The sequence below is a fragment of the Peromyscus californicus genome, unplaced genomic scaffold (genome assembly GCF_007827085.1).
Source record: "Peromyscus californicus insignis strain IS unplaced genomic scaffold, ASM782708v3 Scaffold_14__1_contigs__length_90479793_seg_2, whole genome shotgun sequence".
NCBI classification, from domain to species: domain Eukaryota; kingdom Metazoa; phylum Chordata; class Mammalia; order Rodentia; family Cricetidae; genus Peromyscus; species Peromyscus californicus.
The window spans coordinates 78,282,987-78,306,250 of NW_026294436.1; the positions used below are offsets into that span (position 1 = coordinate 78,282,987).

General features: G+C 44.3%; 2 protein-coding genes across 3 annotated transcripts in view; both read left to right on the forward strand.

Annotated features, from left to right (window-relative positions):
• CUNH1orf74 (chromosome unknown C1orf74 homolog) overlaps positions 1 to 19,735 on the forward strand; it is a 120,760-nt gene extending 101,025 nt beyond the window's left edge. Inside the window, exon 4 of the transcript XR_008218134.1 lies at positions 15,820 to 19,735. The gene's annotated coding sequence lies outside the window, so the exon portion shown is untranslated. The remainder of the gene's footprint in view (positions 1 to 15,819) is intronic.
• Positions 1 to 23,264, forward strand: part of Lamb3 (laminin subunit beta 3) — a 127,154-nt gene that overhangs the window by 49,968 nt on the left and 53,922 nt on the right. Inside the window, exon 1 of one of the 2 annotated variants that reach the window (XM_052738076.1) lies at positions 15,836 to 15,942. The exons of the other annotated variant lie outside the window; for it this stretch is intronic. Within the exon in view, the coding sequence (XP_052594036.1) occupies positions 15,855 to 15,942 (88 nt within the window). The 5' untranslated portion in view covers positions 15,836 to 15,854. Of the gene's footprint in view, positions 1 to 15,835; positions 15,943 to 23,264 lie in introns of those variants that run through there. 2 annotated transcript variants of the gene reach the window in all.

Sequence of the window (23,264 nt, forward strand, 5' to 3'; positions counted from 1 at the left end):
ATCCCTTGGTCTGCTACTAGTCCTTCAGGTAAGGACTTGTAAAGGTGAGGATTGGCCAAGGCCAGGAAAGTTTGGAATTTAAAGTTTATGCTTTAGTTGATACATAAGTGATCAAGGTAACCACAGGCCAAGTGGGGATTATTCTTGGAGGAGCCTGGCTTGGCTTATTATCCTTTTAACCTTGTCGAGCCAGAAAGTTCTGTAAGGAGGGTCTGAGCCAAGTTTAACTGCAGTCTTGGCACTGTTCCTAAGTCTTCCAGATAATTTTGGAGCACTCTTAGTAGTTGGCAGCAGTAACCATGGAGCTTCCCTAACAACCATGAGGGTTCCAGACACAGCTCCTGGGAAAGAATATGATGTATACCTTGATAGGAGAGCACTCACTTGGTTTCCCCTCGGAAAGTGAGTCAACCTAGTTTCTTACCCAAAACTCTAAAACTGACTGGGCAACAAGTGTTTCCTGTGTTTCTGTAATTTAGACCTCAGACACAATCTTCCTCCGCCATAAAGACGTAAATCAGCCAGGGTTCCCCCTTCCCAGGGCTGTGTCAGATGAACATCTCTCTTCCCTCTAAAATAACCTGACCTTGACCCCTGACCCCACTAGCTTGCTGTTGGTGGCTAGGCAGCAAGTCGTGCGGATTGGGGTCACTGGTGGGTTTGGTGGTGCCTGTTGAGGGAGAAGCAGATCTCGAGGGTAAAAAGGCAAGGGATCTAGTGTAGGCCATGTCCAGAGGCTTTTCAGCCCAACTGTCTGCTGGAGAAAGACCCCTTGGCTTTTGGATGGGCGGTGAAGAAGCCAGGGAGAGCTTGGGAATGAAACATACTTTGACTTGGCTGATACCAGTTTTAGAAGGACAGGTCTCTGCTGCATTTGGGTCAGACACAGGTTTCAGTTAAGAAGATCAAACCAAGCCCCAAGGTGACCAACCTTCTATTTGGCTGAGGACTGATGAGGACTTCCCATGTTAAAGCTGAGACAGTCCTAAGCAGGATGGATAACTATCCCCCTTTCTGAGTTGGTGCATTTTCTGTTACTAATATGTAGTACCTCAGAGTGGGTAAATTTAACTCACGGTTCTGGAGCTCCAAGGTCAAGGGCCTCCCTCATCTGGTCTTTGTGTGTGTGTGTGTGTGTGTGTGTGTGTGTGTGTGTGTGTGTGTGTGTGTGTGTGGTAGATTACAAATAAAAGGTGTGAGTGTGTATGTGTGTCCGTTTATAAACCTTGTCTAATCCTAATCACTTATTTAAATGCTATATTCCCTTAATTTCTCAAATGTGGGTTACATTTCAACACCTAGAGTTCCAGAGTGTCATTCAAACCTCATGATCTACCCTGATATTCCGTTCTTATCCTTTCTAGGGATGCTTGGAGAGGCAGTTTAAATTTTATCTCATTTATTTTCCGAACCCCTTCCTCAATAGATACAATGAAATATCAGTAACATCTGGTAAGGGAAAAACCAGCAGCATGTCATCCAAGGGTGAGCGGAAGAACAGGAGCTGTCCGCACAGCTGAGTCTCCACTGCTGAGGCAGGGGATAACAGTCTCCCAGACGGACTATTGTGTTATGATTGCTGTTGTTATCCTTGTCATTATTTCCCACCTTTTGTGCTTGCTACCTGCACAAAATCACTGTCTGCCCCTGGGATTCCAGAACCTGGAGGAAATGGGCCATCAGTGGACATAGTACTGAACTATTTTTGTATTTTACACCCAGCTTAAAAAACCTTTGTAGTTCTTGAGTCTCAACCCCATCCACTCGTGTGTGTGTGTGTGTGTGTGTGGGGGGGGGGGTGTTGTGTGTATGTGGAGGCCAGAGGTCAACCTTGGGTGTCATTCTTTGGGATGCTATCCACCTTGTTTTTTTGAGACAGGGTCTCTTATTAGCCTGGAATTCACGAATTCTACCAGACAGGCTGGTCAGTGAGTGCCAGACAGCCACTTATCTCTGCCTCCCCAGTGCTGAGATTGTGTGAGCTCACTGCCACACCTGGTGTCTCCTTCTCCTCCTCTTTTTCCTCCTCTCCTTCTCCTCTTTTTCCTCCTCCTCCTCTTTTTCTTCCTCTTTCTTCTCCTCTTCCTCTTCTTCCTCCTCCTCTTCCCCCTCCTTCTTTTTTAGAAGCTTCTGGAGTCAATTTCAAGTCCTCACTTACAAATCTAGCACTTTACCAACAACTGAGCTGTTCCCCCAGCCTCCTTGAGTCACCGTTATTTCATATCAGTTTTAGAGGGAGGGCTTCATGGCACTCAAGCCTCAATGGATAACTTAGGACTTGGTTTGCAGTAATGGGATTGAACCCAGGTTCCTGTGTGGGGTGAACATGTGCCTTGCTACTAGCCCACAGGGCAGTTTTTAAATGTATACTTCTGACCTTTATCCCCTCTGGGTTTGCAGGTTAGAGCTGTGCAGTTTAGGCGTTTCCATGTGGATCCCTGCAGTCATTACTTAGGATGCTCGATCAGACACACTCACCTTCCTGCACTCTTCCAAAACCAGCCATTCTCAGAATCCACATTCCCAGCAGATGTACTTCCATGTATTGCTTCTTTGGCTTTAAACACTATGCCACTTCCTTGGCGAGGCCTTCCTCAAGCTCTCCACCTCATGAGACCCATTCACTGCCTTTGCTTGTTGGGTTGATAGAAGTGTCATCTTGGTTTTGTTTTGTCTTTCACTCCCATTGGAGGACACATGTCATGAGGGCTGGAGCTTTGTTTTGCTGCTCTTCAGTAGATCCTTAGTGCTTAGCACAACCTTTGGCACACAGTAGGTCCTTAGTAGGCAAATGTGGGTTTAATGAATAGTTTCTTCCATGACTATGAAGCTCAGCAGGGAGGGCCTTATGTTTATTAAGTTTACACACAGTCAGACGTTTGGTCAATACTCACAAAAAGCATTTGGGTTTGGGGAGAGATAGCTTTTGGCATTAGTTCCATCTAGTCCATCCCAGACATGATCACCAAATGAATGATTTCCCCGAACGCTCATTTTTTGTTTTTAGTTGCCTGGTTGGAGTGTGAGCTAGTAAACTCCTGGATTCTGCATGCTGACTTGGCATGTCCTGATATTCTGGTGTTTGGGACCTCTTTGATGTGGTCACTCTGCTGGTCGGACTTCCCCTCTTGTTCTCTTCCCATAAGACCCCTGTGCTCCCCAGGGGGAGCTGAGAGAGGTTTCTCCTCAGGCCGAGACCCAGTCCGTTCTCGGTATTGCTACAGTCAGTGCCTGCCAATCCTCCCTGTCATTTTTTTCAGACGGCCCTCTGCTTTCTGCTTTCTTCTTGAATCAAAGCTGGGGCCGTCTATTCTGCCTCCCTCTTGAGCTCCTAGAAACGGCTCATTCCCTTGCCAGCACACTGTGCTCCATCCTTTCTGTGAATCTCAGTTGCCTTCATGGCTCCAACTGCATAGCTTGGCACTAGAACACACACTGGTCTATACAGTGCTCTCATTGTTTTTTTTTTTTCTTTGTCAGTTTGCCTCCTTTCTGTATATAGGACAAAACTTTTGTATTTTTCATGGTGCGAACCTATAACAGGGGCCCAATCAATATTAATTACATTGACCTAAAAGCCAGTGCTGGAATAAATTACAAAATGACCTGTTAGACCCTCTTGGGAGGTTATTTTAGGCTCAGTGGCCTGTCCTTGGCTCACAGCCTTGGGGTTGAAATTGCCCAAGAGCTGGCAGTTTGCCTTAATTCCTTCAACTCTGGCCTCCTCACCTTTCACTTTTATCCCCAGCCTACTGTCTGGCATCCGATTCACTGGATTGCTCTAGGGCACCCCTCCAGCCTGCCTCGGGACTGTTCACTGAGGGAAGACAAGGCACTGAGCTTCAGTTCCTCATGGTTTTGAGGCAGGCTGCTCTGGGACCCCCGTACTGCTTAGGCTAGCCTGGCCTCTGCTGCCAGCATGTTTTGAGTGACAATTAGGAGGCTTTACAAGTATGAATCGGCTCCAGGAACTCCCCTAAGCTTCAGTGGGAGTGAGATGTAAATGTGTGGGGATCTGGGGTTGAGCAGACTTGGGTTCATTCAAGTCCTGTCTTTTCCACTCACTGGAGTCTGACCTTGGACAAGTGACTAACTAAGCTTCACCAGCTTCTGTGTTCTTGTCTGTAAAGTGAGAGTGAAGGTAATGCCTGTGAAGTGGGGTATGGTGAGGGCTTGCTACAAGAGGTCTGAAGCAATCTGTACACCATTACTACCTAGCAGTCTTTGCCTCCTGATGCAGGTTTGCAGGTCCCACAACCCCATAGCCAAGCCCAGCACACCTTCACTTCTTGGGTGACATTTAGGTAGCTTCCAGAAACATTTGTTGAAGTCATTCACATATCGAACACGGCCTTATGCATAGTCACAGGAAGCAAGAAACAGACTGCTCTTGCTCTCCAGAAGCTCACCATCCAGCAGAGGACAAGGACATGCACGCAAGCACTGCAGTGCACTGGACAGCACAATGCAGCAATGCGTGTCGGGGAGACAGACAGACAGACGGAGAATAGGTTACCTCAGCAACAGTCAAAGAGGCATAAGAACGAATGATCTCTGAGCAGCTTAGGTTGTCAAAGGTCTGGCAGGGACTTATCAGGTGATTTTGGAGGGAGGAGGTAGAATTTGAGGCTGGGGCATACCTTGAAAGGACTACACATGAAGGGGGGAAGGGTAGGGAAGTCTTGTGTAGTCAATGTTCAGTCAAGAGCAGTCAGGCTGGAGGAGTACAGCAAAGGGAGGGTTTGGAAATTCCAGGAAATGAGGCAGAAATCATGGGCAGTAACCAGATAAAGAACAAGTCACGTACAGAGTTACCTATGTGTGTCATGTGTCACACACAGGAAACATAGCTTCTGTGCTACACATTCTCCTAGCTTTTCTCCAAGCCTGCAGCCCCAGGTTCCTTTCCATCCACTGTATCATCGTCCGAATTTCTCAGGACTCGGCCTGGAGCCTCTCTTGATTTATTCATTTTTATTTTGTGTGTATGCTTATTTTGTCTGCATCTATGCTTGTGTGCCATGTGCATACAGTGCCCACAGAGGCCAGAAGAAGGCATCAGCCCCCCAGAACTGGAGTCACAGAGGGTTGTGGGCCACCAAGTGGGTGCTGGGAACCAAACGGGTTCTCTGCAAGAGCAGTAAGTGCTCTTAACGACTGAGATGTCTCCCAAAAATCAGATTGTTATCCGACACAACTGGTTTCAGGAAAAGGAAGTCACCCAGATGGACCAGATTTGTGTGTCCCTCAGTGGGACCTGGTCTTCCTGAAGAAGAGAATCAAAGGGCAGAAAGGATCCCAAGTGACATGGCTTCTTCCCTCTAGCTCTGGAGATGGAGGGGCAGTATGGTCCCATCTAGCAGCTAGTAAGGAAATTGGTGTCTATCTGTAGCCACATGAGCACAACAGAAGACCGTCCATTCCAGATGAGACTCAGCACAGCACCTGGTGTCATCTCTGTGAGACCTGGGCTGCTGTGGCCAGACTTCTGTCCTACAGGAGTGGGAGCCATGAACACTTCAGAGTTTGAAACCGCTGAATCTGTGGCCATTTGCTGTGTGACAATAGAGCAGAATCCAAGCAGCAAGATGGAGGGAAAATCAATTCTAAGCCTGATGAGGATTGACCAGGAAAATGATCGGATGGGGAGAGCCTGGCTCAGACTGCTCAGTCCTCATTCTAAGCACTTCCTTGTGCCTGACACTCATTCACTTGCATGTGCTTCCTGTAGATCCACCTTGGGGGATGTAGACACAGCTGGAATCCGATACACACTGTGCAAACTTGCTCCTGAGCAGTTCACACCCCTCAACTGAGCAGTTTACACCCCTACTTGAGCAGTTCACACCCACCCCCCACCTGAGCAGTTCACTCCCCCCACCTGAGTAGTTCACATCCCCTCACCTGAGCAGTTCACACCTACCCCCACCTGAGCAGTTCACACACACCCCCACCTGAGTAGTTCACATCCCCTTACCTCAGACTGGTCTTAAACTTTCTACACAGCTGAGGATAATCATGAACTCCTGATCCTTTGCCTTCCAAATGCTGGGATTATACATGTATTCGAGTGCCCAGAAAACTACACATTAACTAGGTGTTTAGTCATAATTTATTATGTCCCAAAGTCAGTCAGTTTTACTATTCTCTAAAAAAACACTTTGCCCACACTTTCTCCCCTCTTCCCAAAATGACTACATCCTTTTCTTTCCCATTATGTGATGAATTTGTAAAATTCTGAGAATCTGACAGAAGCTCCTTTATCTCCTGGCCATGAAATCAGTTGCACCAGGATCTGTGAGTCCAGCCTGCTCTCTTGCTGCCATGGAGGAAGTCTCTATGCTGTATAGGTCAGCTCCCCTTCTCAGCTTTGCCCATTTGCTTGAGGTTTTGGAAGTCCATGAACGAGTTAGGATGCTTTGAGCCACAGTTAGGAAAACCCAATTAAAGTTGGGTTAAACAGAAAAATAGCTTGGCCATCTCAAGACCTTAGGCTCCTCTTTGTGTTTGTACCATCAGCTTGCCACAGCCCAGCTCTCAACACCCCAACACAGTGCAGTACTTTCAAGCATCACATTCAGGATGACAATATACAATAAAAGAAGAGAGATTGTTCTGTATCAACAAACCTTTCCTACATGGGCTAAAAGTTGGAGGATGAAGCTCCTGCACTGGGCATCAATAGATCAGGTTAAAAAACAAAATGGTTTCTTACCTCACCTCACCTATGCTCTCCCTGTTAGAATATTATATCACTGCACTAGCACATTGACACTCTAATATTAAAAAAAAAATCATCTACGTGGCTGGGGTGTATCTGAGTGGTGTGTGCTTGTATATTTATCATGAATGAAGCTCTGGACCCAAGCTCCAGCATTGAAAAATAAGGAACAAATAACCCCCTCAAAATCCAAACTTCATCTATGACTGCACATTGTGATCCCTTAGTAACTGGAAGTGTATATTAGTGGAGGGCCCTGCAACCACTGTACCTACTACATCCAACTTCCATCCCTTCCACTCTGCCAACACCAAGTGACGCCTTATTCCTTTTCAGCTGTTCTATTAATTTCTTCTGTGGTACATTGTTCTATTTTGTCTTACTGAGTTCGTTCCTCATTTCCCGATCTTGTTTTTTTTTTTTTTTTTCCTTGTCAGTCACTGTAAGCACATTAGAACCACTTGGGGAGCTTTGTAAAAACTATTTTTAAAAATTTAAAATTATGTGCATGTGTCCCTGTGTGGGTATGTGCATGCTAGTGAGGTGCCTACAGGGGCCAGAAGAAAGTGTGGATCCCCTTGAGCTAGAGTTACAAGTGGTTGTGAACCTTCTCTGCCCGTTATAAGTGCTGGGAGATAAACTCAGGTCCTCTGCAAGAGTTGTGAGGGTTTGTATCTGCTGAACTACCTTCAGGCTCTAACATTTTTTAAAACTGAATTTTAATAAATTCTTTTGTGTGCAAAATAGCAGGCTTTGTTATGACTTTTTTCATACATATGTATCACCGACTTTGTTCACACTCATCCTTGACACTGCCCTCTCCCTCCCCCTCTCCCGTCTCTTTTTGGCCCTTCTTCTCCCAGGATAGCCCCTCTTTCAAGTCATATATATTTATACATGTGTGTTTGTACAATTAAATATAGACTGTGGTGGTATTGTGTTCCCCAAAATATTGTGCACCCTAATAAACTTATCTGGGGTCAGAGACAGAACAGTCACTAGATACAAAGGCTGGAAAATGGTGGCACTCACACCTTTAATCCTAGCACTCCAGAGGTAGAAATCCCTCCAGATCTCTGTGAGTTCAAGGCTACATTGGAAACGGCCAGGCATGGTGACACACGCCTTTAATCTGAGAAAGAGAGCCTTTAATCCCAGGGAGTGATGGCAAAAACAGAAAGATATATAAGGCGTGAGGACCAGAAACTAGAAGCAGTTTGGCTGGTTAAGCTTTCAGGCTTTCGAGCAGCAGTTCAACTGAGAGCCATTCGGATATGAGGACACAGAGGCTTCCAGTCTGAGGAAACAAGATCAGCTGAGAAGCTGGCCAGATGAGGTTAGCTGTGGCTTGTTCTGGTTCTCTGATCTTCCAGTTCACCCCAATACCTGGCTCAGGTTTGATTTTATTTATAAGAACTTTTAAGATTCATGCTTCAATAGACTCTCTAGGTGAGAGGCAATTTTTGATGTCTAGTCTTTCTTCCTCCTCCCATTACCTTTTCCAGTCTCCCTCCCTTTAGATCCCTTTCTCCTACTCTACCACCGAGGAGCTTCTAAAACTCCTGAAGCTGGACCTAGACCCATTAATTCAGAAACCTCTCTGGGAGCAGAATCTCTGACATCAGTGATTTTTAAAGCTTTGCTGGTGATTTTAGAATGTGGCCAAGGAAACTCCCCAAGATAGGGTTGGGGGGGTTGTTTTTGTCTTTCCAGGAAAATGAAAACAACCATCTTGAGGAATTTAAAAACCTTTGGATGAATAAGCATCCAAAGAAGAAGGGAGAACTACCTGGGAAAAACTTACCAAGAAAAGGAATAATCTGACCTAATTCGATCTCTGAAGTCTCCAAAAAGATGATGGGATCCCACAATGACAATTCCACCGGGACTATAGTAATGTCTCTAAGCTGACAAACACCACCTAAAGACCATTGGCTTTAGACTACAAACTGCTCAGGACAATCTCGAGGTGGCTAGCTGAGATGGTCCAGCCTCACAGACTACTAACCAGGACTTGAGACAAGCCCTGCACTTTCCCATTATGCAGAGACTGGACAACAAATGATACAGCTACCTCTCCTAGGACTTGACAATTAATCCACAATTTTCAGGACCCCCTAAAGATGCCATCACCCCCAGACAGCAGGAAGAAAATTTAAGAACATGATGTCCACATTCCCAAGAGGTGGGGTGGGTGGTTTTTTGATCTTTCAATGGGTTATGGATATTTGTAGTTGTTTAGGGGGGGTTGGTTACAAGTTGTTATTGGTAATGGTCAGGAAAAAAGCTGAACAAAGGAGTTTAGACTCATAGGGTTCTTGTTTTGAAAAGAAAAAAAGGGGGATATAGAAGTGATAGGATAAAGGGTAGAATATTGAATCTACTTTGAAAAGAAAAAAGGATATTGATAAGATAGGATAAAAGGGTAGATTATTGAATCTACTTTTAAAAAGCAACTACTTGTTTTAAATATTTTACATTGATATAGATCTTTGTATGTTGATACAAAGTTGAGATTATTTTTTTTAAAACATACTGTACATACATTTCTACTCTTGTTCAAGGTATTGTACCCATACAGCTCATTTAACAATGTAATGCAAATTTTTAGCCCTTGAAAGTTATTATTACCAACTATTTAGGATAATAAAGAAATGCAAATTAGTAGTTAGTAATTATAATTAAACTTGTAGTCATATTAGGTATGTTTTCAAGGATAAACAGAGATATATTTTAGACAGGTCATCTTCAAACACTTCAGAGATCTGCAGAATATGGCTTTTTTTTTATGATAATGAGACATGTCTGCTCCTGGCATTATCAATCTACTTCATTGAAGATGGTGGGCATTGAAGAAACTCCATATAGAGTTTACTTTCTTTGTGGTAAAAGTTAGCCACTGGGCAAGAAATTGCCCTTATCTCAAATGCTGACAGTATGTTGTCCAAATGGGACAAGTAGGACACAAAAGAAAGTGACTGCCGAACTTTGCCAAGACAAAGTAGGATAGCCCTTCAGAATATCCTGCTTCACAGAAAAGTCTGTCAGGTATGCTAGGCCTGTAGGTGGAAGATGGATGCTTCAACATTGCAGAGGAACCTTGGGAGACTGTCCAGGCAGCCAGATGTCTCTGTCATTTCTCATGTTTTTTGGAAGCCACTTGTTTGCACTTCTTGCTTACTCAGGTAATATTATTTCCTTCTCCAGGCTCAGATGGAGTTGAAGACTTTATAGTTATAGTTTTTCTTATTACCAGATTCAGAAAAGAAATTCACTAAAGAGGTGTAAAGTGTATAGGGTTGAGAGACATCAAAAGATAGTTTAGAGTTTAAGAGCACTGGATGCTCTCCCAGGGACCTGAGTTCTATTCCCAGTACTGTCATGGTGGCTTACAACCTTCCAGGGAGCCAATGCCCTCTTCTGGTCTCTGTAGGCACACGAGACACAAATGATGCATAGAGCAAACATGCAAGAAAAAAAAATCCATGCACATAAGAAATTGTGCGTGTATGTAATTTTAAAATATGTATATAGAGAGACCTACAGCATCCTAATTTTTTAAAAAGATATCAACTTTTGTGGGATGTTCTGTATGTCAAATGTGTTGCTCTGATTGGTTATTAATAAAACACTGATTGGCCAGTAGCCAGGCAGGAAGTATAGGCGGGACAAGCAGAGAAGAGAATTCTGGGAAGTGGAAGGCGGAGGCAGAGAGACCTGCCAGCTGCTGCCATGACAAGCAAGATGTGAAGATGTCGGTAAGCCACGAGTCACATGGCAAGGCATAGATTAATAGAAATGGGTTAATTTAAGATAAAAGAAGTAGATAACAAGAAGCCATGGCCATACAGTTTATAAGTAATATAAGTGTCTGAGTGATTATATTATAAGTGGGCTGTCGGACTGCCGGGGCTTGGTGGAACCCGGTGAGAAAACTCTTTAGCTACATGTGTGTTTTAAAATAATGAAAAGAAAAAATTTCAAATGGGATGTTGGTGCTTCTCTTTTTTGCACCTAACTAAAATACATATTTATCTGGCCTGGAGAATCCAGCCCCAAGGTTTGCCTCCTCCCATCTCCATCCTTTCTGAAGTAGCACCTCTATCTTCCTGAGAACTCCTACCTGTCTTACATACCGGTTTTTTGTTTTCCCCCAGGGTTGGTTAGATTTGGTTTCCAGTTTACTGTCCATTATTTGTGTTCTTGGGTGGGGTCCTCATTTATTTTGTTGGGTGCCAGGTTCTCTCCCTTTAGGTAATGCCTGGGTCAATGTAGGGACTCAAGAAGCATTTATTAGTAGAACAAGTAATAAATGCAGGCTCTTGACAAATGGTAGCAGCAAGAAGATTTATCTCCAGGCACGTGGGCCAATTTGGATCAAATGGCTGTTCCTCACTGTCCACTTGACTGGACTTAGGAGGGGCACTTCTGGGTGTGTCTGTAAGGACATGGTTAGAGAAAATAAACTAAAGAGAACCACTTTGAATAAAGGCAGCACCATCCTGTGAGCTGGGTCCCAGTCAGAATGAAGAGGAGAGAGTGAGCTGAGCACAGCACTCATCTCTCCTTTCCCGATCTTCTCAGACACATCCTGCCATCATTGCCCCCATCCCCTGAACTGTGAGCCAGGACAAGCCTTTTCTTCCAGAAATTGCTTTTGTCGGGGAATTTTTGTCACAGTGACAAGAAAAGTAACTACTAGAGATCACTCTGGAAGAGGCTGTCCCCTTGAGCTGGGAAGGAAGAAGGAGGTCCTCAGCTGCCAAAAAGGAAGGTGTCAGGGAGCGGCTAATCTTGGATGGATTCTGGGGGGACACAGAAGGTAACATTCACTTTCAAGTTGTCGCCCCCACATTTTTAGTAAAGTGTTTTTGGCTCAAGAGCTGTGTGTCTCTTGGGGAATGGAGGAAGGATTGTGTGTTCCTGCTTTGCTTGGGTGCTGAAGAGTCTGTGATCAGCATGGAGAAATGGTTGCAGGAAAACTAGCAGGGCTTTGTGGACAACTAGGATGAGCTTGTGTGTGAACATCTGGCTTTGGGATCCTCAGGGTCACTGTTTCTGGGACAGTAGAAGATAGGGGTTCTTGGACAGCTGAGGAAGTTAGTCACATCAGTTACAAAATTAAACTATTTGGTAACTGCATGTGCAATGTCTGTGTCCTGTGGGGCAGCAGCCTTTCTCTGAACAGTGACTATGCCTGGCTTGCTTACCACTCTGTCTCTGGGTGCCTGGCACTGGGTGGGTGCTCAATAAATATTGGTTGAGTGGATGAATGGTTCTGGATGTTTTCATGTTTCTGGGTTAAAAGTCAGAAGGGTCTGCTGACAGGTGATGAACTAGAAGAAAAGTTCAGGTCTTGGAGATGGTAGAAACTGGGAGTAGAGTGGCTGTATGTGCTTGGATGGACTTGAAGGATGTAGCTCCAGGCACTTAGAACATCAGGCTAGCACCTAGAACATCATCAGGCTAGCACCTAGAACATTATCAAGCTAGCACCTAGAACATCAGGCTAGCACCTAGAACACCATCAGGCTAGCACCCTGCTAAAGACCCACACAGAGAACCATAAAACACAGTGGACTGGACATGCAGAGAGAGGGGCTGTGGTGGACAAAGGCATTCCCTCAAGATGCTTGTTCATCTCTGGGGTACTATGCCCTGCACAATGGACTTAAATAAAATATCCAAGATCCCATTTGCCTGTGTATTGTACTTGGATTGGCACTCACTGGCCAGAGGCCAAGAGGGCCTCACACTTCTGGAGGACATGTTACAATTGGCACCCTGGAGATGGGCAACAGCTGACAGACCTGCTTACCATGGTTCCTGATTCCTCGGGGGAGACATAGAATCCCCAAATCATGAATATGAGTGCATGCCTCCTGAGAACCTATGTTCATTGGTCCATTGTACCCTCCTCCTCTGAAGATCCACCTGCACTCTCTTTTCCTTCAGACCTCTGTCCTCTTACTGTAGCTGAAAGTTTTTCTGTTTCCTGCCTGGCCTGTGGTCAGGACAAATCTCTCTCACCCCCCAGTCCCACAGCCGCTCAGACCCAAATAAATACACACAAGCTAATATTATTTAAAACTGCTCGGCCATTAGCTCAGGCTTACCACTGACTAGCTCCTACACTTAAACTCAGCTCATTTCTGTTCATCTATATGTTGCCACATGTTCTGTGGCTTTACCTGTGTGCCATTACATGCCGTTCCCTGGATGGCGGGCTGGCATCTCCTGACTCAGCCTTCCATTTTCCAGAATTCTCTTTGTCTGTTTATCCCTCCTATACTTCCTGCCTGGCTACTGGCCAATCAGCGTTTTATTTATCAACCAATCAGAGTAACACATTCACAGCATACAGAACATCTCATAGCCCTCTTACCCTGCAGGTTCACCTGTACTCTCTTTTCCTTCAGACCTGTGCCCTCTCCCGCAGACCAGCCTGTTCCCTCCTCCTCTGTAGCTCCACCTGTGCCTTCCTCTCCTGAAGATCCACATCTTTCCTCACTGTCAAGGTCCTAAATGCTGGTCTTCAGTGATTCAACACCTAGACCCCCATCCTGGCCCCAGAAATATTTCAGTTTTTCATGTCACAGTAGCAGCACTCTGAGTCCTGGTCTTCCCTCTTTTGTACCCTAGTGATGTATGTCAGCTCGAGGAAAAAGTTGGTATTTGACTCAGGGTTGCACCAGAACTCCACTGATGAAAGGTCAGCTCATCCAGAACTTTTTTAGATTCCAACTATTGTATAAAATAATTTTTAAAAATTTTAAGATTGTAGTATAATTAACATCATTTCCACCTTCCCTTTCCTCCCTCCAAACCATCCCATGTACCCCACCCCCAGCTCTCTTACAAATTCATAACCTCTTTTTATTTAATTGTTGTTATATATATGTATACATATATATATGTATGCAAGTAGGTTGTGTTTATTTAGTAAAAAACATACATACATACATATACATATGTTACTAAATACATAAACACAACCTGCCCAGTTCACATAATGTTCCCTGCATGCATATTTTCAGGGCTGATTATTTGGAACTGGACAGCCAGTTGGTGCGCTCTTTCCTGGGGAAGACTGTTTCTCCTGCTGTCAGCATTCCGTAGTTACCCGTAGTTCCTTGTCTAGGGCTGAGGACTCATGAGTTTTCTTGTGTCCACATTTGCATGTTTATGGGTGTTACCCTCATTCAGGTCATATTTAGGCAGTCATGTTGGTGAGACTTCATGAGCATAGCTTCTGACATTTCTAGGATACATAATCTTGCAGCAAACTCCCTATTCCTTTGGCACCTACCATCTTTCTGCCCCTTCTTCCACAATGATCCTAAGCCTTAGGCTGAGGGAAATGTTTTCTTTTTAACAGGAGCAGGAGTTCTGAGTGGGACATGGTGAGTGTGTAAATCCATGCTATATATTCCCTTCAAGTAGTATTTTATTATTTTCATTCTTAAGAATCTGTAGTAATTTTGTTTGTTTGAACACCTGCTAATTGAAACATTAAGCTAGCTCCTTGGGGACACATTGACCTTGAGAGGTGTACCTTTTACTCTTAAGACCTACTTAAAAAAAATTAAAGGTTGAGTGATGGTAAGTATTCGAATTTGAGATGTTTACAAATGGACTTACAAACAACAGAACTAGCTTCTGACAGAACTGTATAGGAAACTCTGCTGCCAGAGGTGAGAAGAATGACAGAAAATATCAGAAAAGCCACCACAGATCCAGAAATCAGAGCCTCATCTTGGATTAGCATTTTGTCAAGCTCACAGGAGGTAGAGATGGCTGTGTAGGATGAGTCCAGCCTAAATGTGGTCGCAGATGGCAGGGTTAGAGGGCTTGTGTGAAGGGCTGTGTGACTTAGGCACTGAAAGGTGACTTTCAGGTGGACCTGCGTAACTGGCTGGGGACTTTGTGGACTTGAACCTGGAGATGATGGAGTATATTCAGGACAAAGTCTACACCAAATCCAACTCACTAATGGGGTGCTAGCCAAAACCAACAAGATGAGACAGGAAGAGGCCAAAGTCTGTGCTTACGCATGCATCTGTGCTCACAGGTTTTAAGAGCAGTGCACGTTCAAGATGGTGCAACCTGCCGTGATGGCATTTGACTTGAAACAGACAGCGTTGTTTATGTGCCTGTGAGTACTCCATTGGTGCTGGGACTCCAGTGGGAAAAACCTCCTGTAGCTGGCTGCAGCATGAGGGTGGTCTCCAGGACAAAGCTGGTCAGCACTCTCTTAGGCCACCAATCCACAAGAGGACTCCACTCAGCAAGCCACCCTTCATCCAGGAGCCTGAGCCCCTTCCTGTGGGGGAGTTTTATTCCATGGGCTATTTGTGGGCTATTTTTCTATTTTTTCCTTCCTTCCTTCCTTCCTTCCTTCCTTCCTTCCTTCCTTCCTTCCTTCCCTCCCTCCCTCCCTCCCTCCCTCCCTCCCTCCCTCCCTCCTCCCTCCCTCCCTCCCTCCTTCCTTCCTTTTCTGGATATGGTCTTTCTCTGTAACTCACTAACCTCAAATCACTCTATAGCCCAGGGTGGCTTCAAAGTCATGGCAGCTGTCCTCGCCCCCTCCTGCTCGGTCTTCTAAATGCTGGGGTGGCATGAGCCGTAAACCCTGCTTCCCACAGACAGTTTCCATCTAGGTGATTCTTGGACTCAGGCTCAGTCTCCTCCTATGGTCAGTGCATATCTTCACGGAGAGTTTACTGAACAAACCATCTGAGGTGAAATTTCAGGTGTATGAGGAGAAAGTTTTGATGTATAATGGAGTCACCAGCTTCTCCCAAACTGAGGGGCTTTCTGGGCTATGGAACATTCAGAGTGTCACTCACACTGGGAACAGCAGAATCCTGAAAATTTTCCCTCCGCCAGGGTTTTCCTCTTTATCCTTGGAGAGGTCTCACAGGTAATTCCCTCTGACTGTCATTTGCTGGGGTCTTGTTGTCTATGTTGCTAGGGTTTCCTGGTGGGCCAATGTGATAGGTCCAGCAAATTGAGCTCACTTCCTACAGCCATTTCTCTTCCCTGTTTCTCTGAGATATTACCATCTACACATTATCCTTTGTGGCATTTTCTTTCAGGTGGTACCATCCCTGAGCATGTGGTCCTGGGTTGTATGAGAAGGCCAGTTGAGCAAGCCATGAAGAGCAAGCCAGTCAGCTGCACTCCTCCTCCTAGGCCTCTGCTTCAGTTCCTGCCTCCAGGTTCCTCCCTTAAGTTCCTGTCCTGACTTTCCTCCAAAGATGGACTGTGTTCTGAAAGTGTGAGATGAAATAAGTCCTTTCCTCCCCGCTGCCCCCCAGTGCTTTTGGTCATGGTGTTTATTACAGCAACAGAAACCATACTAAGATACCACCTGTCCTGGTTGGTGCAGCCACAAGACTGTGAAAGTCCCCAGGTGACCATGTGGAGCAAAGCGTCCCTCCCCGACTACCATCTTGCCTGCTACTTTGTGTGAACTGCAAACAAACATAAGATGCTGAGACCCTGTGGGTAACTTACTGCCTTAGCATGTTATAGTCTAGCTCCTCGACTTTGGGCAAGCTGGAGGAGGGTGACAGTGCCTCCCTCAGGATCCAGCCTAGAGGGATGCAGCAATGACCACATGAGGCACTGGGCCTACAACAGCCTGATACACAGCTTGATCCCAGGACCTTCTTTACCAGTGAGTCACACCCTGGGCCATGTTCTCTTCTGATACCCTAGGAAGATGTTTAGTTGTTTCTTCTTGAAGTTCTTAATTGAAGGAATAGAGAGAATTTATAACGTCAGGAAGCATACTGTGCACTCCAGAGGTTGGCGGGATGGGCTTCTCCCTACTTCTGGCTCAACTCTTGGTCTTGCACCTGGTATGGCTCATGATAGAAGGGTCCAGTCCAAAGATGCCACCATGATGTTGAGGCACTTGGGCTCTCTGGCATGTTTAAGCATCCTACTTTGGCAGATGGGACACATTCCACAAGTTGGTGACCAGGTCTGGAATGGCCTGGAAATTGGAACTGGGTGAAGAGCCCCACTATATGTGAGGTTGCTGGGTTCTGCAAATAAAAAGTCGGGAAGCTCAGAATTTCAGAGAAGCAGTGAACACTGTAGTATAAATATGTCACATATGGTGTTTGGAGCTTACTTCTCATGGCCAACACATTCTTTATTTAGCTGAGATTCAGGCATCTGGATTTCCCATGTTTGTTGGCAGTGTGAGTTACAGAGGACCTGTGGTCTCTCACTGGAGATGTCGCCCACACAAAAGATGGATGTGACACCATGGCCATGAGCAAAAATACACACAGACAACTGACCACCACCAGCTGACAGGGGCACGGTTCTCTGAGCAAATGACAGGGAAGTCAGAATCAGGTGGAAGAGTCGCAGGAGAGCGGCAGCTCTGAGTGAAGGCAGTGATTTTACTCCCCCAAATCTAGCAGAAGGGCTGGCTCCCATTGCAGCCTTTGACACCGCAGCAGGTCCTAGGAGTCCTCATTGATCACTCTCATTGGCTCCCGTGTTTACCCAGGAAGTGTGTCAAGGGCTCTGCTGACGTAATGAGTCTGTCTCATCCCCGGAAACAAAACTTAAGGTGGAAGCCCAGATCTTACAAAATCCACAGCAGTCTGGAAAACCCACAGCACAAACTGTGAGCCTGGGGCTCAGCAGAAGGGCTCCACATAAAGCAGCACGTGGGGAGCGGGAGGGGACAGCAGAGGGGACTTGTGACTCTGAACACAAGTCACTCTCCTTCCCCAGATCTGTTTTCTCCAGCGGTGGATTATGCCACTGAAATATGAGAACACAGAGAAATGGAGACGGAAGTCTTAGCGCTGATTTCTCCATTTTCTCTCTGAGTACTTCTTTTGCTTGAGTTGAGTTGATCTTGTATACATTGTCCCTGCCCCAGAAGTTAACAGGACCTCACAAGCAGTCCCTAAAGTTATTAAAACAAACAAACAAACCTAGAAAATAAAACCAGGCAGAGCCTCAGCAGCCCTGGGAATATGGAGGTCCCAGGAAAAGAGAGGTCTCCTCTGCTGCCTCAGACATACTGGAGGGAGGGAGTTCAGGCTCAGACCTTACTACACCCGCTTCCAGTCAGTCTTTCTCTTTTGATTCTGTCTGTATGACCCCTTGAAAATCATAAAACCAAACATCTGTCATGTTCACACTTGTTCCTCTGCCTTCCTTGTTTGTAAATATTCCCATCCCTGGCTCTACCCTTTGCTTAGTCCTGTCTTGGAAGGCCAGAAGCTAAGGCCCTCCACACAACCCTATTCCCATGATGCCTTTTGTGCTGGCCTCTCTGCCCTCTGGTTCAGTTCAGTCTGGAAGGAATCTTGGACCATGCAAAGCAGTTCTGGGGTGAGGGAGAGCAGCCCACGCCAGTCTCTGTTGGCATGTGGTTCAGGTGGGAGAGTTTGTTTTGCTACCTGCAATGATTGCAGGTCAGAGCACAGCATCTAAAGGACGTAGTCATGGCCTGTTCCTCTTCATTTCACAGGGTCTGTGGGGTGGACTCCTCACAATTCTCACTACAGAAGAGGGCTTCTGGGTGAATACCACAGTGCCTGATATCACCCAGCTAGTGAGCGGCCACCCTGGTGGGACATGAACTCTACTTTCTTGTGTCTTCCTCTCTCCTCTAGCCTATCTCTCTACCCTGAGGTTTTAAGCTAGAGTTCTAAACCACCAGTCCTGAGAGAAGAGCTTCCTAGAGTTGAGGGGGCTTCAGTGTTCTCCACCTTTAGCTATAACTCACAGTTCTCTAGAGAGCTGTTAAAACTTTGACAGTTCCAGGGACTAGAAGAATGGTTCACTGCTCTTGCAGAGCACTCAGCTTCATTCCCAGTACCCATGTTGAGCAGCTCATAACTGCCTGTAACTCCGGCTCCAGGAGATCTGACACCCTCTTCTAGACCCCTCAGAGACCTGCACTAATACACGCACACATACCCTCACATACATACACATAATTGAAAGTAAAAATAAATCTAAAAAAAAAAAAAACATTGCTCATCTTCAAACTATTTAATCTTGGAGTGAAGCCTAGGTTGGCCTGTGTGTGATAGTTTCAGTTCTTTAAGTAGCTCTAAGCAGGCAGCTTCAATGAGAACTAGTGGAAATCCAACCCCTTTAGTGACATGATTAAACTAGCTGGCAGAGGGCCTTGGCCAAGGCCTCTCTCTGAGTTGGTGACTGAACCAGTGTCCTTGTGCATGCTAAGCATATGCTCTACCACTGCCCTGTTGTGGGATATTTGTTCACTGTGTGAAGATGTATTGCTAATTGGTGTAATAAAAGCTGAATGGCCAGTAGCTAGACAGGAGAGATAGGCGGTCCTTCCGGGCAGATAGAGATCTCCGGGAAGAAAAAGGGCAGGGTTGCCAACTAAATGCGGAATAAGCAGGATGGGCAATACAGAATAAAAGGTAACTGAGCCACATAAAATAATGTAGACTAAAAGATATGGGTTAATTTAAATTATAAGAACTAGTTAGGAACAAGCCTTAACAAAGGCAGAGCTGTCATAATTAATAATAAGTCTCTGCTCATTATTTGTGGGCTCATGGCCCAAAGAAATCCATCTACATATGGTTGGTGCTCAACATGGGGCTTGAATATCTAAACATAGGGCCTAAGAAAGCTAAAAACAAAACAAACAAAAAAAAACCCCAACCAACCAACCAAACAAACAAAAATGGTCTGGACAAGGAGCCAGATGAGGTTTCCTAGTCCTGTAGACTCTCAAGAGAGCCCATGCTTGGAGTACAGTGGAGCCAGCCACCAGCACCATTCGCTAAAGCTGAGCCATGTGGTGGCTGACATGGCAGGTTAAAATTTGTCTCATGTGGGCAGAGAATGCTAAAGCAGGTACAGTATTTTAAAAAATGTGCTTAAATGCTAAGGAAAGAAAAGAAAATGAGTATAGTCAGTCATACAAAAAGTAATTTAAAAATGATAAAGTAAGGCCTTTAAAGAAAGAATAAAGTAATGTAAAAAAAAAAAGCCATGTAAAGATGGTAAATACACAGGGCATCTGGATCCTGTATGGGGCTTTGTTGACATTGAACTTTTTAAATGACAATGTACAAAAAACAATAGCTGGTGAGAGATACTGGATTTTGGAAACTGCTAGATTAAACCAACCTATATGTTTTAAGAATGTCTTAACGTCAAAATGAAAGTCAGAAAATATGTTATGTTGGGGGAGAAGTTTCCATGGGAAACAAAAAGTTATAGTTCTCTTTAAAATTATTGAAGATCAGATTTGCCCGTGGAGACCTCCTGAGGATCTTGGTTGCAGACGTGAGGGAAAAAGTCAAGAAAGACTACAGGACAGGTGGCGTATATGTGATCCCTCGACATGGGAACAGCTCTGAGACTGCATGAGACATGATGAATCTTCTTGCTACACAGTTCTCATGACTTATTATTACATACCATCCTTTCATATGGATGGATAGAGATTGACATTACAGTTTGGTTATACAGTCCAAATGGACTTATAAAGTTGACAAATGCCTTTTACCTGCTCAAACGTCTAAAAAAAAATCATCTTTAACTGACTTGTACACACCACAATTCAATACTTGTGTTATTACAGATATATATGTTACCTTTAAAAGTTTATGTGTTTTCAGAAAAAAAGACCAGACACCAATAAAGATAAGTAGCCCAGGTGATACAGTCTCTCAGAATGCCTCTGTTGAAATTTCCTCAAAATTCTGCATCCAGAACAACTTCAAATCTGTTAGCTGAGACAGCCCAGCCTCACAGACTATCCAGCCAAGACTTCAGATAAGCTCTACACTTTCCCATCAAACAGACTAAACAAAAAATGATACAGCTAGCTCTCCCAGGACTTGACCATTATCCCAATTTTCTCAGGGTCCCCTAAAGATGCCGGTGCCCCCACACAACAGGAAGCAGTCTAGAGAACAAGATGCCCGCATTTCCAAGAGGCAAGGTGAATGATTTTTGGTCATTTGGTGGGTTATGATGTTTGTCATCATTTAGGGGGGTTGGTTACAAGTTGTTATTGGTCATGGTCAGGGAAAAAGCTCAGCAAAGGAGATTAATTTCAGGGATCTCTTTCTAAAGGAACAAAGGAGGGATATAGTGTAGAAATGATGGGATAAAAGGGTGGGTTGTTGAGTCTACTTTTGAACTAAAAAAGAACTACTTGTCTCAAATATTTTACATTGGTATGGGTTTTTATATATTGATACAAATTTAAGGTTATTTTTGTTATACTGTATGTATGTTTCTACTCTAGTAGAAATGTAATGTAAATTTCTAGTCCTTGAAAGCTATTACTATAAATTATTTAGGATAATTAAGAAATGCAGGTTAGTAGTTAGTCATTTATAACAATCAAACAAACAAATCATGTTAGGTATGATTTCAAGGTCAAACAGAGATATATTTTAAATATATAGATGGTCTTTAAACACTTCAAAGACCTACAGAATATGGCATGTAAGATGTTCTAATAACATAAGGCTTTTCATGACAGTGAGACACGTCTGCTCCTGGCAGCACCAATTTACTTCAAAAAGGGATGATGGCCATCAAAGAATCTCCATATGGAGTTTGTTTTCTATGGAGCAAGCCTACCAATTTTGGACAAAAAAAAACTGCCCTTGCTTCAACTGATGAAAGTATGTTGTCCAAATTGGATAAGCAAGACACAAAAGAAGGTGACTACTGAACTTTGCCAAAACAAGGTAGGACAGTCCTTCAAATTTTCCTGCTTCAAAAAAAGTCTGTCAGATATTCTAGACCTGTAAGCTAAAGATGGATGCCCCAACATTGCAGAAGAACCTTGGGTGACTGACCAGGCAGCCAGATGTCTCTGTCATTTCTATAGTTTTGGAAGTTGCTTGCTCTGCACTTCCTGTTTATTCAGGTAATATTATATCCTTCTCAGGTCTTTGATGGGGTTAAAGACTAGATAGTTATTGTTAAAGTTTTCCTTTGTTAGCAAATTCAGAAAAGAAACTGACAAAAGAGGTATGAAATAAATAGGATTGAGAGAATTAAAAGCTTTAAGTTGTTTATCTAAGAAAAGGTTTTGAAGTCTAAAAAGATAGTTTTAGGCTGGTAAAACAAGTTAGGATAAAAAATAAAATAGGGCCGGGCGGTGGTGGCGCACGCCTTTAATCCCAGCACTCGGGAGGCAGAGCCAGGCGGATCTCTGTGAGTTCGAGGCCAGCCTGGACTACCAAGTGAGTTCCAGGAAAGGCGCAAAGCTACACAGAGAAACCCTGTCTCGAAAAACCAAAAAAAAAAAAAAAAATAAAATAAAATAAAATAGGTACAAAACTTTGACTCACCAAGATAGGCTAGATAATGGAATGTTTTCTCTGAATTTGCCAAATACAGATAGACTGGACATCATAAATGTAATTCTTCCCTGATAATTGTTATTATTGTATATAGTTTTACTGTATTAGAGTTAAAACCTTTCATTTTTATTTAGACAAAAAGGGGGAAATGTGGGATATTTATACACTGTATGAAGATATATTGCTGTGATTGGTGTAATAAAAAGCTGAATGTCCAATAGCTAGATAGGAAAGATAGGTGGGACTTCTGTGCAAAGAGAGATCTCTAGGAAGAAAAAAGGCAGGGTCATCAGCCAGACCCAGAAGCAGCAGCATGGGCAGTATAGAGTAAAGGTAACAAAGCCATGTAAAAAATGTAGATGAAAAGACATGGGTTAATTTAAGTTACAAGAACTAATTAGGAACAAGTCTAAGCTGTAGCTGAAGTTTTCTTCAGTCCTGTCCAGCACCATGGACCCCACAACCGCTCATAAAATAATCACTCAGAAGTTTATATTAATTAAACTGCTCGGCCATTAGCTCAGGCCTACCACTGACTAGCTCTTACACTTAAACTCAGCCCATTTCTGTTAATCTATATGTCGCCACATGTTCCATGACTTTACCTGTGTGTCATTACGTGCTGCTCCCTAGACGGCAGGCTGGTGTCTCCTGACTCAGCCTTCCTGTTCCCTGAATTCTCTTCTCTGCTCGTCCCACCTATACTTCCTGCCTGGCTACTGGCCAATCAGCATTTTATTTATACAGAGCGATATCCACAGCACTTCCCCTTTGCTTTATTTTTTTTTTAAAGGAAGGTTTTAACTTTAACATAGTAAAGTGTGGTGATATTTTAATTGTGCTGAAATGTGATTTTATTTGTATGTTAATAAATAAAGTTTGCCTGGAGATCAGAGGTCATAGTGAGCCAGGGACTGCAGTCAGGCGGTGGTAACCCACAACCTTAATCTGATCACATGACAGGCAGAGTCTCTGTGTGGTCAAGGACACAGCCAAGTGTGGTGACACGAACCTTTAATCCCAGTACCAACCATAGAGACTAGGAGGTCTGTATAGACAGGCAGTGGTGAGGAAGTCATGTGGCTGGGCTTAGAGCCAATGAGAATTCAGAACAGGAAAGCAATAAAGACACCAGTCAGACATTAGGTCTCTCTCTTGGGGGAAGCTACTGCTGGTGGTAAGCTAAA